General features: G+C 42.4%; 1 protein-coding gene across 1 annotated transcript in view; it reads right to left on the bottom strand.

Annotated features, from left to right (window-relative positions):
- The window catches only part of DNMT3A (DNA methyltransferase 3 alpha), a 69,885-nt gene extending 62,060 nt beyond the window's left edge, over positions 1–7,825 (bottom strand). Inside the window, exons 1-2 of the mRNA XM_063441565.1 lie at positions 7,738–7,825; positions 4,305–4,403 (exon numbers count right to left, since the gene is read on the bottom strand). Coding sequence (XP_063297635.1) covers positions 4,305–4,403; positions 7,738–7,825 — 187 coding nt within the window. The remainder of the gene's footprint in view (positions 1–4,304; positions 4,404–7,737) is intronic.
- Between the last annotated feature and the right edge of the window lie 11,029 nt (positions 7,826–18,854).

Genomic DNA, 18,854 nt, shown 5'->3' with positions numbered 1-18,854 from the left:
AGCCATCCGCAGAGTGTATGTAGTTCTCCAATCTCCCAAACATAAGCCAAGACTTCATGAAGGGGTAATGCATTCTGTTTAATGGGAGCCACAGCTGGCCTTTTATGCAAGTTCTCAAGCAAGGTGTACGCCCACATAGACCATGTTGTGGACAGGGGATACAAAACAACCAATAACAACAAGGTTACAAGGCACGATACTCCCACACACAGCACACAATCCCTCGCCTCTGCTTGGGAGATAATTGGATCAGTAACTGTACTAATTCTAATCCAATTTTCTCCAAGCACAGAAAAAAACATATTTAACCCCTTAAGACCGCAGGACGTTCTATGCCGTCCTTATTTAGATGGCTCTAAAATCCGCAGGGCGGCATAGAACGTCCTGCGGTCTTATGTACTTACCCAGTCGCCAACGATCCCACGCCGGCGATCGCGGTATGGGGGACTTACCTGGGAGCCCAGGGAGTCCCCCTCCGTCCTCTTCGGCCCCCCAGGGCCATGTGATCGCGAGGTCCTTGCGAGGACCCCGCGATCAGATGGACGGCATAGCCGTCCAAGGCATTGCCAGCAGGGGGAGTGCCTGTAATGACAGGTACTCCCCCTGCTGTCTGAAATTCAAATAAAATCCGTTAAAACAGTGTAAAAATAAGATTATATATACTTAGATCATATATATATTTATTATATATATGATCTAAGTATATATATACACATATACACATAAATATACATACACTGTCTACATGTATTTTAATATTAATATATACATAATTATATATATATTAATATCAAAATACACGTACAATGATATTGATTAAATATATATATAATTTTTATTATATATATATATATATATTTATATATAATAATAAATAAATAAATATATAAATACGTTAAAAAAAAAATAAAAAAAATAATACAAAATAAATAGATAAAAAATATATAAACATGCGAAATTTATATATATTGATATCAAAATACATGTAGAACAAAATAATATATATATCTATATACATAAGTATATAAGTATATATCACTAAATATATACCTATATATAAATAAAAATAATAAAAAAAAATATATACATATATATGCACACATATATATATATACACACCTATATATATATAATAATTCTACGCATATATTTATGTAATAATTTTACATAATTAGGTCATTTTATTAATTACAATTAGCGGGACCTGCCTGACAACCCATGCTGAAACTATAGGGAATTTAATTTGCTAGCACTATATTTAACCCTGTAACTTTAGAAGACACCATAAAACCTGTACATGGGGGGTACTGTTTTACTCGGAAGACTTCGCTGAACACAAATATTAGTGTTTCAAAACAGTAAAATATATTACAACGACGATATCGTCAGTGACAGTGACATTTTTTGCATTTTTCACACACAAATGGCACTTACACTGACGATATAATTGTTGTGATACGTTTTACTGTTTTGAAACACTAATATTTGTGTTCAGCGAAGTCTCCTGAGTATAACAGTAACCCTCATGTACAGGTTTTATGGTGTTTTCAAAAGTTACAGAGTCAAATATAAGGTTTGCGTTTCAGTTTTTTCACATTAAAATTCGCCAGGTTGCCTTTGAGACCGTATGGTAGCCCAGGAATGAATATTATCTCCATGATGGCATACCATTTGCAATAGTAGACAACCCAGGGTATTGCAAATAGGGTATGGTTTTTTTTTTAGTAGCCACTTAGTCACAAACACTGGCCAAAATTTGCGTTCAAATTAGTTTTTTGCATTTTCAAATATTAACACTAACTTTGGCCAGTGTTTGTGACCAAGTGGCTACTAAAAAAGACTGGACATACTCCATTTGCAATACCTTGGGTTGTCTACTTTTGCAAATGATATGCCATCATGGGGGTAATTCTTATTTCTGGGCTACCATATGGTCTCAAAGGCAACGTAACCAGTCTGGCGAATTTCAATGTGAAAAAACTGAAATATGTAACATGCTATATTTGACCCTGTAACTTCCCAAAACACCATAAAACCTGTACATAGGGGGTACTGTTTTACACGTGAGACATCGCTGAATACAAATATGTGTATTGTATTGCAGTAAAAGCAAACAGTATTATGACATTCACAGTTAGAATGTCACGTAGAACTAAAAAAATTTAAAAAAAACTTTTTTTCTCTCATTTTTGTAATATTTTTTTCATATTAAATTATGTTCCATACCTAAATATTTGATGTTAAACGAAAGCCCTGTTTCCCCTGAATAAAATGATATATAATAAGTGTGGGTGCATTTAATATGAAAGAGGTGAATTACGATTGGACAGACATGTAGCGCAAATGCCAGGTTTTGTTTACGTTTTTTTTGGATCACAACTTGTACATTTGGCTGCGGTCTTAAGGGGTTAAAAAAAAAAAAGTACCCTAAAATACATAAAATCCCACAAATGTGACATCCCCTGATAGGTGCAAATAGAATAGGGGATAATCTGCTAAATACAGATACAATAAAGAAACATAGCGTTTAACTGTGTGGGGACTGGTACTAATATGTAATCACAATTGGTCACTCACAAATTTGTGGAGTTAAAACAGCCTTGAATGGTATCTTTTTCCTTCAGTATCCAGTGTATTGTCCCTCCTCACATATTCATCATCGAATGGATGTATATATCTCAAAAGAGAAAAATATACACAAAAATGTAGTGCACTTCCAGAGTATGATAACAAAGTATTTAATGACTTACATTTAGGTATAAAACAAACAGCTTGTCACCATACACGTCCTACGCGTTTCGTCCTAGGTTTGGACTTCCTCAGGGACTTGGTGCAATAAAGTGCAGTAAAAGATAATAGCAAAAGAAAATAGCTATTATCTTTTACTGCACTTTATTGCACCAAGTCCCTGAGGAAGTCCAAACCTAGGACGAAACGCGTAGGACGTGTATGGTGACAAGCTGTTTGTTTTATACCTAAATGTAAGTCATTAAATACTTTTTTATCATACTCTGGAAGTGCACTACATTTTTGTGTATATTTTTCTCTTTTGAGATATATATATCCATTCGATGATGAATACGTGAGGAGGGACAATACACTGGATACTGAAGGAAAAAGATACCATTCAAGGCTGTTTTAACTCCACAAATTTGTGAGTGACCAATTGTGATTACATATTAGTACCAGTCCCCACACAGTTAAACGCTATGTTTCTTTATTGTATCTGTATTTAGCAGATTATCCCCTATTCTATTTGCACATATCTATTGAAGACAAGAGGAAGTTTTCGGGGATTCACCTGGATACTTCACCTAAAATATAAAGGGAAGTCCCGGTTTGCTTCAAATTATATATATATTTTTTCTTCACTGGGTTGTGTTCACATATATTGTTGTTTTTGTTTGCACATCCCCTGATAGCCCTGATCTGGGTGACCAACATATCCAAAAATCATCCAGATCAGTTCAGGGGTTCATGAATTTCCTGAAGTCTTATGTTTTATTTGTAAGTTTTGCACTTATGTTGCAAGTTGCCAAGTTTTAATTGATTGGTGCGAACATTCCAAGAGGCACTGGGGAGGTCCATGTTCGGGAACCGAACGAGACGAGAAGCAATCCGCGAATGATCCCCCTGGACGGTGTTCGTCTACGAACAGGCCGCCACTCAGGTTTGGCACGCGCCGAGGCTTCTCTTGTGGTTTGCGTTTTTCACACCTTGTTAGCGAGGTGTGAACATTCTAACTAAACATCCTAAATGGGATCTTGGGATGGTCCCCGTTCGGGAGACCAACAGAACCCGTTCATATGAGCTCTCCCGGATGGGGAGCAGATAGCTTTACAAGTACAATGAATGAAACGCAGGGTCAGGAAAACACACGAAAGGGGATGTCAGGACAGCACAAACGTCACAGGGTAATCTGGTCCATTCACAGTTTAGCGAGGTTTCCACTACACAGCTCCCCCTAAATCACTAGCCGGCGTTCGCAGGCAGGTCCCAACGGATCGGCCTGCTGATGTCCAGAGGAAGTATCCACAGATCACTTGTCCAGGGCGGTCTGCCTGGACAGCCCGTCTGCATTTGCCATTTTGCGCACCGTGTTTGTAATGGATGGTAAAGTCACACAGTTGTAAGGCCAGGCTCCACTGTAACAGCCTGGCATTGTCCCCAGAGACCCTGTTTAACCATACCAATGGGTTGTGATCTGTGAGCAGGGTGAATTGTTGTCCATACAGATAGGGCTGTCACTTTTTGAGAGCCCACACCACCACCAGGCACTCCTTCTTGGTGGCGGCGTTGCTTACCTCCCTGGGTAAGAGCTTCCTGCTGAGAAGCTACTGCGTGTTCTCCGTCATCGTCCCTGACCTGGCTCAATCCGGCTCCCAATTCGAACATAGAGGCACCTGTGTGGACGAGAAAATGTTTCTTTGGAGTATGAGTGGATAGTACAGGGGCATTTACCAGGGCGTCCTTGAGGGCTTGGAATGCCTGCTCAAACTCAGGGGTCCAGGCTACCCGTAGGGGTAAGCTCTTGAGGGTGTAACGGATCACCTGGCACCCCGACTGGGTACCTCAGTTCAAGGATGCTCCTAGCGCTTACAGAGGGCTCCAAGCGCTCCGCCAGACACCACAACCACCGCAGACCCCACGAACCGCCGTAGCTTGATTGGGGTCTCGCCGTCTCCTACCCACCCTGGACCTATGACAAGGCTCCAGGTTCCAGTGGGTGAACCTCTCCTCCAAGAGAGTGAAGCAGGAACAAGCTCTTAAAAGAGCTTAGCAGTGATTAGCCAAGGGAGCATGCAGAGCATAAAATCCCTTGTAGTGATATAGCAATTCCCCCAATAAGAGACAGGACTCTAGATTGAGGGTGAAGAAGAACTGTGTTTACTTGGCACCAAAGGGCCTTCTTTTATGCAGGTTTAACACATACAGGACCGCCCACAGGGTTTTACAGAACAACCAATAAACACGTAGTATACAGTACAAACACTCCCATATATCACCTCCCCTTAGCCTGAGATGTAACACAATTAGCTGTACAGTTTAAAACATACTGTTTTTACCCAACTTTCATAACTCTAAAACTATACATCCAATATTAATAAAAGTCACATATTATTAATCCGCACATTTCAAATATAAACATACCCAAAAATCATTTGAATCCGTTCAGGAGATAGATATAAGTCACCTTTGACCGACCGCAAGCACATTTTCCTGCCCAAAACAGTTCCATAGATTTGGGCTGTGCGGTCGGTCAATTTCACACTGAAAAAATGACTAAGTCCCATTCGAACATGCGTTTGAATCTTCGAACGGGACTTAGTCTCTGTGGCTGAAAACTCAGTGCAGGAGAAGGTAAGGGTCAGCGGTGTTTGTTGAAATGTGTAACCGATTTCAGTTCCATGGATTTGGCTACACATATCGCTGACCTCGTTCGAATGAACAAAGATGGCCGCCGCCACGTGTTCGTTTGTCGAATGGCGGCCACTTCGACTACTTCGGCTGTATCCAAAGTGCCAATTTAAAGTTGCAACACTGCTCCAAAGTAATTAAAGGGCCAGAAACAGCATTATAAAAATGCATTATGCCCCAACTCAGTTCCTTAAAGGGCATACATCCTTAAATACATCCCAGGGGCCATAGTCACATGGCAGGAGGCTGGCAAATAGGCCCCTCCAAAAACCAGTGGTGAGGTCACTTTCGCCACAGAGGGGTTTAGCTATGGCACTGTAGTTGGGGACGAACTTTCCGTTGTCAGGGTATTTATATCGGCAGACATTTTGTGCTATGATAGAAATTAAAATGTATATTGTCAGAGTCACTCTGAACAGACCAGACTCCATTTTGTTATTTTCAAGTTAACAAAGAGACACAAGACTTCTATCCTTTCTGTAAAACTAACCACTTTGCCAGAGCTAAAGGAATGCATAGTATAAACAAATCAAGTGATAAGACATGTGGGATGGACAGACTGTTAGCTAAATGCTAATGGGATATAATTAATTCTAAAACCCAGACATTTGTGACAGAGAAGATTAAATAATTTAGTTTTACTTTCGATATTGTATAGTCCCATTGTAGTGAAAGGTGATATTAAGTTTACGAACTGTCATATTAGAAATTATAGCAGAATTTGCTAGACACATAGTCTTAAGAAAGCCTAAAGAAACTATTTGATATGACAGAAAACTTAAGTTATGAATAACTATAAAGATAAGCTAAATTACGTCAAGATAACCACCAGGAAAAGTTAACTCTTTCCTGGATAGGTATGTTTAGTGGGACGAGACTGCCCTCTATAGACCAAATACTTAAATTGTTATCTGGAAGGTAACCACACCTCCAGTGTCCCTATTGGTCTATCACCTAGTGAATTTTTCCTTTAAAAGTTAAGACAAAGGGAAGAGAGAGGTATGCAGAGAAAGCAAAAGGAGGCAGTCAGGCTCGCAGGCTAAGAAAGAAAGTCAGAGCAAGAAATCCAAACCAGTTCCTGAGACTACATACTAATCTGATGAAAATATCTACTCAACTGGTAAATATACTGGTTTCATTTAATTAATCTAAATTAATTAAAATTTTCTAATAGCATGATATATGACTGGATAAATCACGATTAGATTTCGGTATTTAGAAATCTTAGTTACTAAAGAATATATGATTATGACATCCCAATCTGCAGATGGGAAAAGATTAATTATGTATTTAATGTGACATATCACATGTTCACATATCGTGATATTTATCCAGGTGTATTGATTTGCTCTAAAATAAGATAAAATATCTGTTTAGGCAAGTTAAAATTCTGCTTATAGAACATGGTAGATTACTCTTATTTGATGGTTCCAGGAAATGACTAATGAACTGGTTTAAATGTTATTTTATTTAAAATTACATGAGAATAGATCTTAATTACCTAGGAGGTCTAGCCAGCATTGAAAGGGTTATTCTAACTGTCAGCTAAAGTTTTATGGCTTTATGCTGCAAACTGTGTGAAACTTTTTCTTTGTCTCTGTGAAAGACAGTCATAAATCTTGTCTTGACAATTAAGGCTGTTAGCCATTGGAAGATGTTTTTACATTGCCATTGTATTGCATACCATGTTATACTGAATATTCATTGATTATTGTCACGCATGTTACTTATTATTATTTAATTGTCACAATAAATTGTATCTATTTTTATAACAAATTGTGATTTTATTTATATGGAATACACTTCACTTACACAATAACGATCTTTGGGATCTGAGAATTGAAATAGAGGGCAATTCTCAACTCTTTACTATTATTATCCCATAAATATCCCCACACCGTAGTATCCGGCAGTTCCTAAGAAGGCCAACACCTGGGTCTTGGTTCGGGGATGGGGCCAGCTAGCTACCACCTCTACCTTGGCCGGTTCAGGTTTCTGTGTCGAACACCCCACCCGGTGCCCCAGGTACTGTACCTCGGCCATCCCGATGTGACATTTGCTGGGCTTCAGCATCAACCCTGCTTCCCTGATCCTATCCGGCACTGCTCCTACGTGGGCTAGATGTCCTCCCAGGTATTGCTAAATATGGCGATATCCTCAAGGTATGCACAGGCACACTCCTGGAGGCTCTCTAGCAGCCGGTCTACCATCCTCTGGAAGGTGGCTGGGGCGTTCTTCATCCCGAATGGCCAAACGGGGTAACGAAGGCTGACTTGGGGACGGCCTCTGCGGCGAGGGGTACTTGCCAATACCCCTTACACAGATCTATGGTGGTAAGGTATCTGCCCTGAGCCATTTTATCTAACAGCTCGTCAATGTGAGGAATGGGGTAGGCATCTGAGACCATCTTGTCATTGAGCCTCCGGTAGTCCACACAGAACTAGGTGGTCTGTCTCGCTTGGGAACCAGCACTACCGGAGAGGCCAAAAGGCTCTTGGACGGTTTGATGATCCCTAGGTGGAGCATATCCTGAATCTCCCTTCTCATGTTCTCCTGTACCACCCCTAGGCTTTGCTGCAGGGGTTGCTGACCTGGGGTCTCCCCTTGTAGGTGGCCAGAGCATTCACCCCAGGGAGATTGGAGAACGTTTCCCGCTTAGCCTCCAGCATCCGCTGCGCCTTGCAGCGTTCCTCCTGGCTTAGCCGGTCCCCTAAGTGGACCTCCTTTATGGACCCTGCCTGAGCTTCATCCTCCAGGGGATCGGGCAGGAGAAGATTTTTGTAATCTTCCAAGGCTGGGGTGCATATAACGGCTACATCCTCTGTCTGCTGGTGGTAGGACTTTAGCATGCAACAGGTGTCGGACTCCGGTATCGTAGCATGGGCCTATCATGTAAGTAGTGTCACACATTTGTTCCACTACCCTGTAGGGCCCTGCCAGGCAGCCTGTAGCCTGTCATGCCAGACTTTAAGACCAAAACTTTCTGTCTATCCTGAAAGCTACGGCTCCTGGCTCACTTATCGTACCACACGCTCTGGCACCTCTGAGCTGCCTGGAGGTTCTCCTGCACGAGGTGGGTGAGGTCCTCCAGACGGTCCCTAACTCCAGCACATACGGGATGATGGGAGTCATTTTAGATAAGCCAAATGACGTCAAAATCGTCATCAGGAAAAGTTAACTCTTTCCTGGATAGGAAGGTTTACTGAGGCGAGACTGCCCTCTATGGACCAAATATCTAGATTGCGATCTGCAGGTTGACCACACCTTCAGTATCCTATTGGCCTTATCAACTAATGACGTACAGAGAGTCTGGCCCTTTAAAAATTAGGACAAAGGGAAGAGAGAGGTTAGTTTGGGCTTTCAGATTCGGACATTCAGAGAGATTCAGGACACTCTGGGACTAACACTCAAACTCTCTTGGACACAACTCAAGAACACTCCTTGACACTTAGAATTTTACTATTACTTTCTAACCAACATCACTTTTCTCTATTACTTACACACCTCCATACAACCAATCATACTCGCATTCAAGTTCTTGGGACTACCTACTCATCTGATGAGAACATCTACATAACTGGTAATTATGCTGGTTTTATTTAATGAATCTAAATTAAAATCTAATAGCATGATATATGACTGGATAAATCACGGTCAGATTTCAATATTTAGAAATCTTAGTTAATTAAAGAATATATAGTTATAAACATTACATTCTGCAGGTGAAATTGAGAATAATTACCGTATTTATCGGCGTATAACATGCACCTCATTTTCAGAAGGAAATTCCAGGAAATTCCCCCCTCATCCCATAGTGTTCCCCCCCTCATCCCATAGTGTCCCCCCCCTTTCCATAGTATTCTCCACCCCCTCCCATAGTATTCTCCCCCATAGTATTCTCCCCCCCTCCCATAGTGTTCCCCCCTTATCCCATAGTGTCCCCCCCTTTCGATAGTATTCTTCCCCCCCCTCCCATAGTATTCTCCACCCCCTCCCATAGTGTTCCTCCCCTTTCCATAGTATTCTTCCCCCCCTCCCATAGTATTCTCCACCCCCTCCCATAGTGTTCCCCCCCTCATCCCATAGTGTTCCCCCCCCTTTCCATAGTATTCTTCCCCCCCCATAGTGTTCCCCCCCCCTCCCATAGTGTCCCCTAGTGTACTTTCCCTCTTGTCCCATAATTACTTACCTGTCTTGAAGCGTGGGCCGGCTTCACAGCGCGCACCGTCTTGACAGTTGATGTTGTTAGCCATTGGAACGTGTTTAACATTGCCATTGTATTGCATACTTATGTTATACTAAATATTCACTGATTACTATCATGCATGTTGCCTAATATTATTATTTTATTGTCGCAATAAATTGTATCTATTTTTATAACAAATTGTGATTTTATTTGTATGGAATACATTTCACTTACATGATAACGATCTCTAAGATCTAAGAGAATTGAAATAGTGGGCAATTCTCAACTGTTTAATATTATCATCCCATAAATATCCCCACAATGTTCAGTCTCCATAATATTCTCCATGTTCAGTCTCCATAATATTCTCCATGTTCGTTCTCCATAAAATTCTCCATGTTCATTCTCCATAATATTCTCCATGTTCAGTCTCCATAATATTCTCCATGTTCGTTCTCCATGTTCAGTCTCCATAATATTCTCCATGTTCAGTCTCCATAATAGTCTCCATGTTCAGTCTCCATAATAGTCTCCATGTTCATTCTCCATAATAGTCTCCATGTTCATTCTCCATAATAGTCTCCATGTTCTGATACCGGAGAAACTGACGGAAGCCAAGCACAGAGAGATGGACACAGGTTTCTTCAGGAAGGAAGAGATTCTTTATTCGGTTCACCGATCGGGACTCAGAGGGACTAATGTCACCAAAATACAACAAGTTCTGAGCCCCGGACAATAGTGCAGGCTCCTTATATAGGCACATAACTCCTCCCATATTAAGCTCCACCCGCACATTCTCATAACCAATCAATACGAACAAGAACTAACTTCCTGCTTGACCGCATGGCTTGTCTAGCACAATGGAGGAGGGGAATACTATATCCGGTATTCTCGCACATGCTCCGTACACTACTGATCGTATCTTTGCCACGTGGAACCAACCGACCGATACGTCAGCATATGCATGTACACATGCCACGTGGTAATCTCGGCCTACTAAATTTATTTTTACAGAGATTCCACCACATTCCCCCCTTTGATGCCTCTGATATTTCACAATTACGGAGGCATCACTTAACCTTGGTTTGCATACCCCTCAGGTTACCATGAACCAGACCAGACTTTTCTATGATGTGAATCCCTCAACACTCCTCTTCCTGCATTGGTTCTCCCTGATTTAGAGCCTCATATTTATATATGGCCATTATCTGTGCTGCAGCCTTTCTCTCTGCTATATTTTCTATCAGGCTCTGCACTGACCTAACTACTAAAGGAATAAGACATGGCAGGAGTAGACACAACATTAAAATCAGTATGACTCCGCCTACCAATGCCTTAAGCCCTCCAAACTGCTCATACCAGTTACCAAACCAACTACTTAGATTATACCCTTTCCATACCTGAGTAGGCACATGCGCTAGTTTAACCATATGGCTAGTAAGCTCAGCTATTGCTTGCCCTTCGTCATCTATTTGAAGACAGCAATTGCTCAGGTTAAACTTCCCACATACACCTCCCTCTACTGCCAATAGGTAATCCAAGGCTAATCTATTTTGGTACACTGCTGTCCTCATCCTGGTATTATGCTTCGCTAGAAGATTGAGCGCTTGTGAGGTCTCATTAGTAATGATCTCAACCACCGCCTGTAACCTTATAATGCGGTTGAGCATATATATTGGGGTCCTACACCCGAAAGTACCATCCTCTGCCCAAGTGGCTGGCCCATAATAGTCTATAATACGCTGGGGAGGCCATTCATCATCTTCCCAGGCGCCTATCTCTATGGGTCCTCTTTTCTTCCTATGATTCACATCATACACTTTAACTCCCAAAGTCTCACCTGTTTCAATAGGTAACAAGAAGAAGGATGATTTGAGCATACCCAATACACATGCCCCTTCCCAGTCCTGTGGCAACTCCGAATAGGCCTTCTTACCACAGATCCAGTACAAATTTGCTGGGGCTTTCCAACTAGATGTGATGGATAAGTCAAACCATACGTCCTTTAAATTGGCATATCTTGCAAACGGGTTAGATGGTTCTGAGACATTTGAAGCCGACCACCAAGTTGTATTCTTTGTATCATCATCATAAGCTTTTTGCCCTAGACAAGTTAATTCTCCTACAGAAGTATTATACATCATTCCTTTCCTTGCTATGCAAACATAACCTATGATGGAGGTTTTTAATCTCCACTCAGATTTACCTCTAACACTCATCTGATAATCGGCTTGTGTAGATATTAATTGTTCAACTGCCTCAGAACCGGACATTACCTCCTTTGCTTCCCAAGGCCATTGGTCTCCCATGTTAGTACCTCCACACACATAGCAGTTGGTTACATTAAGACGACCAGCGATACTCTCAGCTAAATCTATAAACAGGTTTTTAGCGTTATGGGGAATCTTATTATCTACACTCATCTCTTCATAAAAAGAATGGAATACCTGATGAGTTTGGGATGTTACAGTATCGGTCTCTATCCCTATAAACAATATTGTCCCAGGGTCCAAACCCGTCCCATATATTTGAAACCCAAATAAGTTACCATATCTATCTAAGAATTGGTCAGGATTATTTATAAGAATATGGACTGTGTTGCATTCCATAGACTTACAGTATGGTTTGGTAGGCAACTTAGTAACAATCATATCCTGGTCTGCTGTCTGTCCCCAAGTTGCCCACCCCACACAAGACCAATATGGGCAATAATTATATTCCCTATCTGGGCATCTAGGACTTACATACTTGTTTTTACTACTGGGACAAATATATTTATCGTTAGACCCATACGTTCTCTCCCACCTAAGATCCCCACATACATTCCACGGCTTTCTACCACTTGATATCGCTTTACATGCATCAAATAGCAGAACACCCGAAGAATGTACGGTTTCTAACACAGTTTTATTTATTAGGGTCCCCTGAGGATCTCCATTCCTGATGGTCAACCAAATTGTACGTGGTTGATACTCCGGTTTGAAGCACTTAGGTTCTCCTACTCCTAAATGGCATACACTATATTCTATACTTAGGTATCTACACCTAGACACATCACCTTTACACTCATATTGTGAATGCCAAATTAGGGTCTGGGAAATATGATTACCTGTTCTAGTAGTCTTAATGCAAACCTCACAGCTAGGAGTGTCGGTACCTCTACCTTCCTGAATATAAAAAGACATATAAACAAACATTATTATCAACACTTCTTTCGTCGGCTGCATCCTCAGTCTTCGTCCGTGCGATGGCACCTCAGCTTCCAGGATGTAAGGGCTGCAGGGAATGGAGTTCTGCTCGTCTTCACAGGGGTCCCTTCGAGACTTTCCTGACTTTTAATAATACGTTGGTGAGCGGACAGGCGTTATTATGGCCGTCAAAACACTCACTTACCAATCTCTGTAACAACAATAATTGTAATCCACAAGGTTTCCTCATCACTCCGACTGAGTTGTGCGCTTTAACCGGATCTTGCAGGGATTCTCTGGATCTGTTGTAGCTTGCCAAGAATCTACTGCTGCTGGTTTAACTCTGGAGTGATGAATCCACGGAGTCACTTCGGCCACTTTTATTGCTGTAGGGGTAGACAAAAGAACAACATAAGGACCCCTCCATTTAGGCCCTAACGGTATATTATTCCACTCTTTAATCCACACTTGGTCTCCTGGATGGTAACTATGAACAGGGGGATAAATATTCACAGGTAATCTATTTTGTACCCATTTCTGTACCTCCTCCATAGTTTTACCCAACTCTACAACCTGCTGCCGAGTAATTCCTTCTCCCAACTGACTCAAATCCCCCCTTAAGTTACCAAGTACGGGAGGTGGACGCCCATACATGATTTCAAAAGGAGAGAGACCCATCCTTCTGGTAGGTGTACTTCGAATACGCAACAGAGCTATAGGCAAAAGAACATTCCACTTAAGTTGGGTTTCCTGACACATCTTTGCCAACTGATTCTTAATAGTTCTATTCAATCTTTCTACTTTACCAGAACTCTGAGGTCTATATGCCGTATGAAGTCTCCACTTAATACCAAGCATATGAGTCAGTTGTTGTAGGCACTGATGAACAAAGGCTGGACCATTGTCCGATCCTATAGAGCAGGGTAGTCCATATCGGGGTATTATTTCTCGTAGCAAGAATCGCACAACTTCTCCTGCTTTTTCTGTACGAGTAGGACATGCTTCTACCCAGCCTGAATAGGTGCACACAACTACTAGTAGGTAGCGATGTCCACCAGATTTAGGCATAACTGTATAGTCAATTTGTAGATCGGACTTAGGGAGTCCCCCCATATACTGAACTCCTGGTGGTTTTACTGGTCCTTGCCTTGCATTATTTTTAGCACATGTTACACATCTTCGTACAATGGCTTGAGTTAAGTTGGACAATCTTGGTATGTAGAAATGTTTTCTGAGAGATTCTTCTGTACTATCTCTTCCAGAATGTGTCCCGTTGTGATAATTTTGGACAATTTCTACCGCTAGTGATGCTGGAATAACTATTCTCCCATCTTCTAACTGATACCATTTGTTCTCCAGGTACTTTCCAGGTTCAGTCTTTAACCACTCTTCTTCTTGAGCTGTATAAACTGGAGTCCATTGAGACAGTGGAGTTGGTATAAGAGCAGCTATATGTTCCACATATTCCTGTCTTCCTGATTCAGCGACACGCTTAGCTGCATTATCTGCCATCCGATTTCCTCTCAGATGCGCTCGACAATGTATAATACCAACTTCTTTTGGTTCCCATACTGCTTCCAATAGTTGTAGTATTTCAGCTGCGTACTTGATTTCTTTGCCCTCTGAATTCAATAGTCCTCTTTCTTTATACAAAGCTCCGTGGGCATGAGTGGTTAAAAACGCATACTTGGAGTCCGTATAGATGTTTACTCTCAAACCTTCAGCCAATTGTAACGCTCGTGTTAGTGCTATCAATTCTGCCTTTTGTGCTGATGTTCCTTTTGCCAGTGGCCGAGCTTCTATCACCTTGTCTATCGTTGTTACTGCATATCCTGCATAGCAAATCCCTTCTTTCACATAACTACTGCCGTCTGTATAATATTGGACATCAGGGTTCTGGATGGGAAAGTCACAAAGATCTGGTCTACTTGAAAATACTTCATCCATCACCTCCAAACAATCATGTTGACTTTCAGTAGGTTGCGGCAAAAGGGTAGCTGGATTTAAGGTATTTACAGTCTCTAAATGCACTCTTGGGTTTTCACACAACATTGCTTGATACTTGGTCATACGGCTGTTACTGAACCAATGATTGCCTTTGTAATCCAACAACGTCTGTACTGCGTGTGGGACTCGTACATAAAGTTCTTGACCCAGAGTTTATCGGCTTCTGCTACCAGCAGGGCGGCTGCAGCTACGGCTCTTAGACAAGGTGGAAGACCACTGGCCACTGCATCCAGTTGCTTAGACATATACGCAACAGGTCTTTGCCATGATCCCAAGTATTGTGTCACTACTCCCACAGCCATTCTTCTTTGCTCGTGTACATACAGGTAGAATGGTCGTGTGTGATCAGGTAGACCTAATGCTGGGGCACTCATCAAAGCCTTCTTCACATCTTCAAATGCCTTTTGCTGTTCTGGGGTCCATAGGAAAGGGTCATGTTCTGTACCCTTGATAGCTGCATACAGAGGTTTCGCCAATATCGCATAACTGGGAATCCATATCCTACAGAAGCCTGCTGCCCCCAAGAACTCCCGCACTTGTCTTCTATTCTTGGGTATTGGTATTTGGCACACAGCTTCTTTTCTCTCTGGCCCCATTATTCTTTGACCTTCAGAGATATGGAATCCCAGATATTTGACAGTTGGCAGACACAACTGAGCCTTCTTCCTAGACACCTTGTATCCTGCCTTCCAGAGAATGTGTAGTAGATCGTGTGTTGCTTGCTGACATATTTCCCTTGTAACTGCGGCTATCAACAAATCATCTACATATTGTAATAGTACACACTCTCCTGGGATGGACTTGAAATCCAGTAAGTCTTGACTTAAAGCTGAACCAAATAGGGTAGGTGAATTTTTAAACCCTTGGGGCAGTCTTGTCCAAGTCATCTGGCGTTTCGAGCCCGTTACAGCATTTTCCCATTGGAAAGCGAAGATACATTGGCTTTCTGCAGCACCACGCGGTACAGCACCACGCGGTACAGTTACCAAGTGAAACGTACACAATAGAAACACTCAAGGAAATCCCGTACACACACAGCTGTTACACCAGTCACTAAATAATAGATACTATGCCCTTTGGCGAAACTATACAGTCACCGACGCTATAATTCCCTATATATGAATTACCCGTCTATAACATACCCCAGTAACATCGTCTTTACAAACAGTAGTTACAGTACGGTTAGCATAGGTCAAAGTACAATTTAAGGTCACAGTACAATTAATAGTGGTTATGGTGTTAGACATGCAATAGACGACAAGTATTAGTATTCATATACAGTGTCAGTAAATATACAGGGTTATGGTACCGTGCACTATAATACAGCTACACACTATTAACACTCTCGCTAGACGGCAGAGCTCACGCTATCTAACAAGATATACACGCTACTAAACAATTTTTAACACATATACAATTCCCAACTAATCTATTGGCCAGTACCTTGATGGACTACGTAAAACTATCTACATCCGTTTTGGTTAGCCACACTGCCAAAGCACCACATATAGCGAACTAGAGGGCGGAATTTACAGAACCCTCTTAGTCTATCTACTCTATCAAAAGTCTAGTGGGTTCCAAATTTACACGCCTTCCCACTTAGCCAAGATAGGTTGAGAGCTAGCGGACCGAATTTACACAGATGCCGCTTAGTCTCCCGGTCCCTCCGACCTAGCGAACAAAATGTACACCCTAGATCGCTAGTCTAGACAAGACACCGGTGTCCGGCTAGGGCTATTTACACAGAACCCCGCCTGACTCCAAACCAAATTAAACGGTCTTACTAAAGAGCGTTCAATTGAGCGGTGCGCCTTCGCTCCTTCCCTCCACTGGAGGGGGCAGATTCCGTATACAATTCAAACCCCTTATGGGCCTACCGCACTATCGGTATACCCCTAGTGGGTCCGCCGTCTAAAACAGCGGTCGTCTTACCTCCTCGTTCCTGAACCTGAGTTCACACTCATCGACGGGGACACCCCAGCACTTACTACGTAGAGGCCGATGATCTCCTGGACAACAGACCAGTGGCGCCGAGACGAAGGGAGGTCCACGCAGAAGTTCAGGGGTGCAGCCGTAGAGAACGTGGGCAAAGATAGACCGTCTCACGCCTCTGCTTCTCAGCTACCGTTGAACGATGAGCTTCCCGGCCAATGCACCAAATGATACCGGAGAAACTGACGGAAGCCAAGCACAGAGAGATGGACACAGGTTTCTTCAGGAAGGAAGAGATTCTTTATTCGGTTCACCGATCGGGACTCAGAGGGACTAATGTCACCAAAATACAACAAGTTCTGAGCCCCGGACAATAGTGCAGGCTCCTTATATAGGCACATAACTCCTCCCATATTAAGCTCCACCCGCACATTCTCATAACCAATCAATACGAACAAGAACTAACTTCCTGCTTGACCGCATGGCTTGTCTAGCACAATGGAGGAGGGGAATACTATATCCGGTATTCTCGCACATGCTCCGTACACTACTGATCATATCTTTGCCACGTGCAACCAACCGACCGATACGTCAGCATATGCACGTACACATGCCACGTGGTAATCTCGGCCTACTAAATTTATTTTTACCTAGATTCCACCACAGTTCATTCTCCATAATAGTCTCCATGTTCATTCTCCATAATAGTCTCCATGTTCAGTCTCCATAATATTCTCCATGTTCAGTCTCCATAATATTCTCCATGTTCAGTCTCCAGAATATTCTCCATGTTCAGTCTCCATAATATTCTCCATGTTCAGTCTCCATAATATTCTCCATGTTCAGTCTCCATAATATTCTCCATGTTCAGACTCTGCAATGGCTGCAGTGTTCAGCTTTACAAGGATTCCCATACAATGCATTGCATACATTGCAATCCTCCAGCTTCCAGGCTGTCTTGTAAAATAAGATGTTTTGTAAAGTTAATATCAATGTTTCCATCAGAACTCTCCCACCAGCAGCAGGAGATCAGCACAGCTCAGTCCATTGCATTCATTTGGATTTCCCGCTTTGCTGCTTCCTGTAGCTCTCTGTACCATGTGACCAAGCAGTCACATGGTCTGGTGATGTCACCAGGGTCCTTCTACTGGATAGCAAATAGCCGCTACCATTCTTTCTATATCTATGAAATTCCCTACCTGGAGGTTGTGCGCCTGCGCGATGTGGCACACCTCCTCCTCCATTGGATGAACGTCACTTCCGGTGCGGCCGCGTCACCGGAAGTGACGAGAGTAGGGAATTTACACGGGGTAAGGTTTTTGGATAGAACACTGGTGTTCTATCAAAATTCCCTACCCGCGAAATCCCCTACCCTCGTCACTTCCGGGGAGGGGAATCAGCTGGATCCTGTGCTGCACATGCGTGCTAGCACTCCTGCTACTCCTCCACAGCCAGGTCCTGGAAGGTAACACCTCCACAGCAAGGTCCTGGAAGGTAAGTAACACTTCCACAACAAGGTCCTGGAAGGTAAGTAACACTTCCACAGCAAGGTCCTGGAAGGTAGGTAAAACTAGTTTTACACTTTCATTATAGTTAGTGCATTCACTAAGCTTAGGACATGGGACATTTAGGGTTAATGTTAGGGTTCAAATTAGGGTTAGGATTAGGGACTTGTTCACATTTAGTGATATTTCACATTAAGGGAATTTCACTAAATAGTGATTTCTCATACTTTATTTTAACCCTTACCCCAAGGGTTAGGGTAAGAATAGAGTGAGAGAGGTTAAAATAACTTGCCTAACCCTAATTTGAACCCTCACTTAACCCTAAATGTCCCGTGTGCCTAAGCTTAGTGAATGCACTAACTATAATGAAAGTGTAAAACTAGTTTTACCTACCTTCCAGGACCTTGCTGTGGAAGTGTTACTTACCTTCCAGGACCTGGCTGTGTTACTTACCTTCCAGGACCTGGCTGTGTTACTTGCCTTCCAGGACCTGGCTGTGGAGGTGTTACTTACCTTCCAGGACCTGGCTGTGTTACTTACCTTCCAGGACCTGGCTGTGTTACTTGCCTTCCAGGACCTGGCTGTGGAGGTGTTACTTACCTTCCAGGACCTGGCTGT

The sequence above is a fragment of the Pelobates fuscus genome, chromosome 2, assembly GCF_036172605.1.
Source record: "Pelobates fuscus isolate aPelFus1 chromosome 2, aPelFus1.pri, whole genome shotgun sequence".
NCBI classification, from domain to species: Eukaryota; Metazoa; Chordata; class Amphibia; order Anura; family Pelobatidae; genus Pelobates; species Pelobates fuscus.
This window is presented reverse-complemented; position numbering and strand designations above follow the sequence as displayed.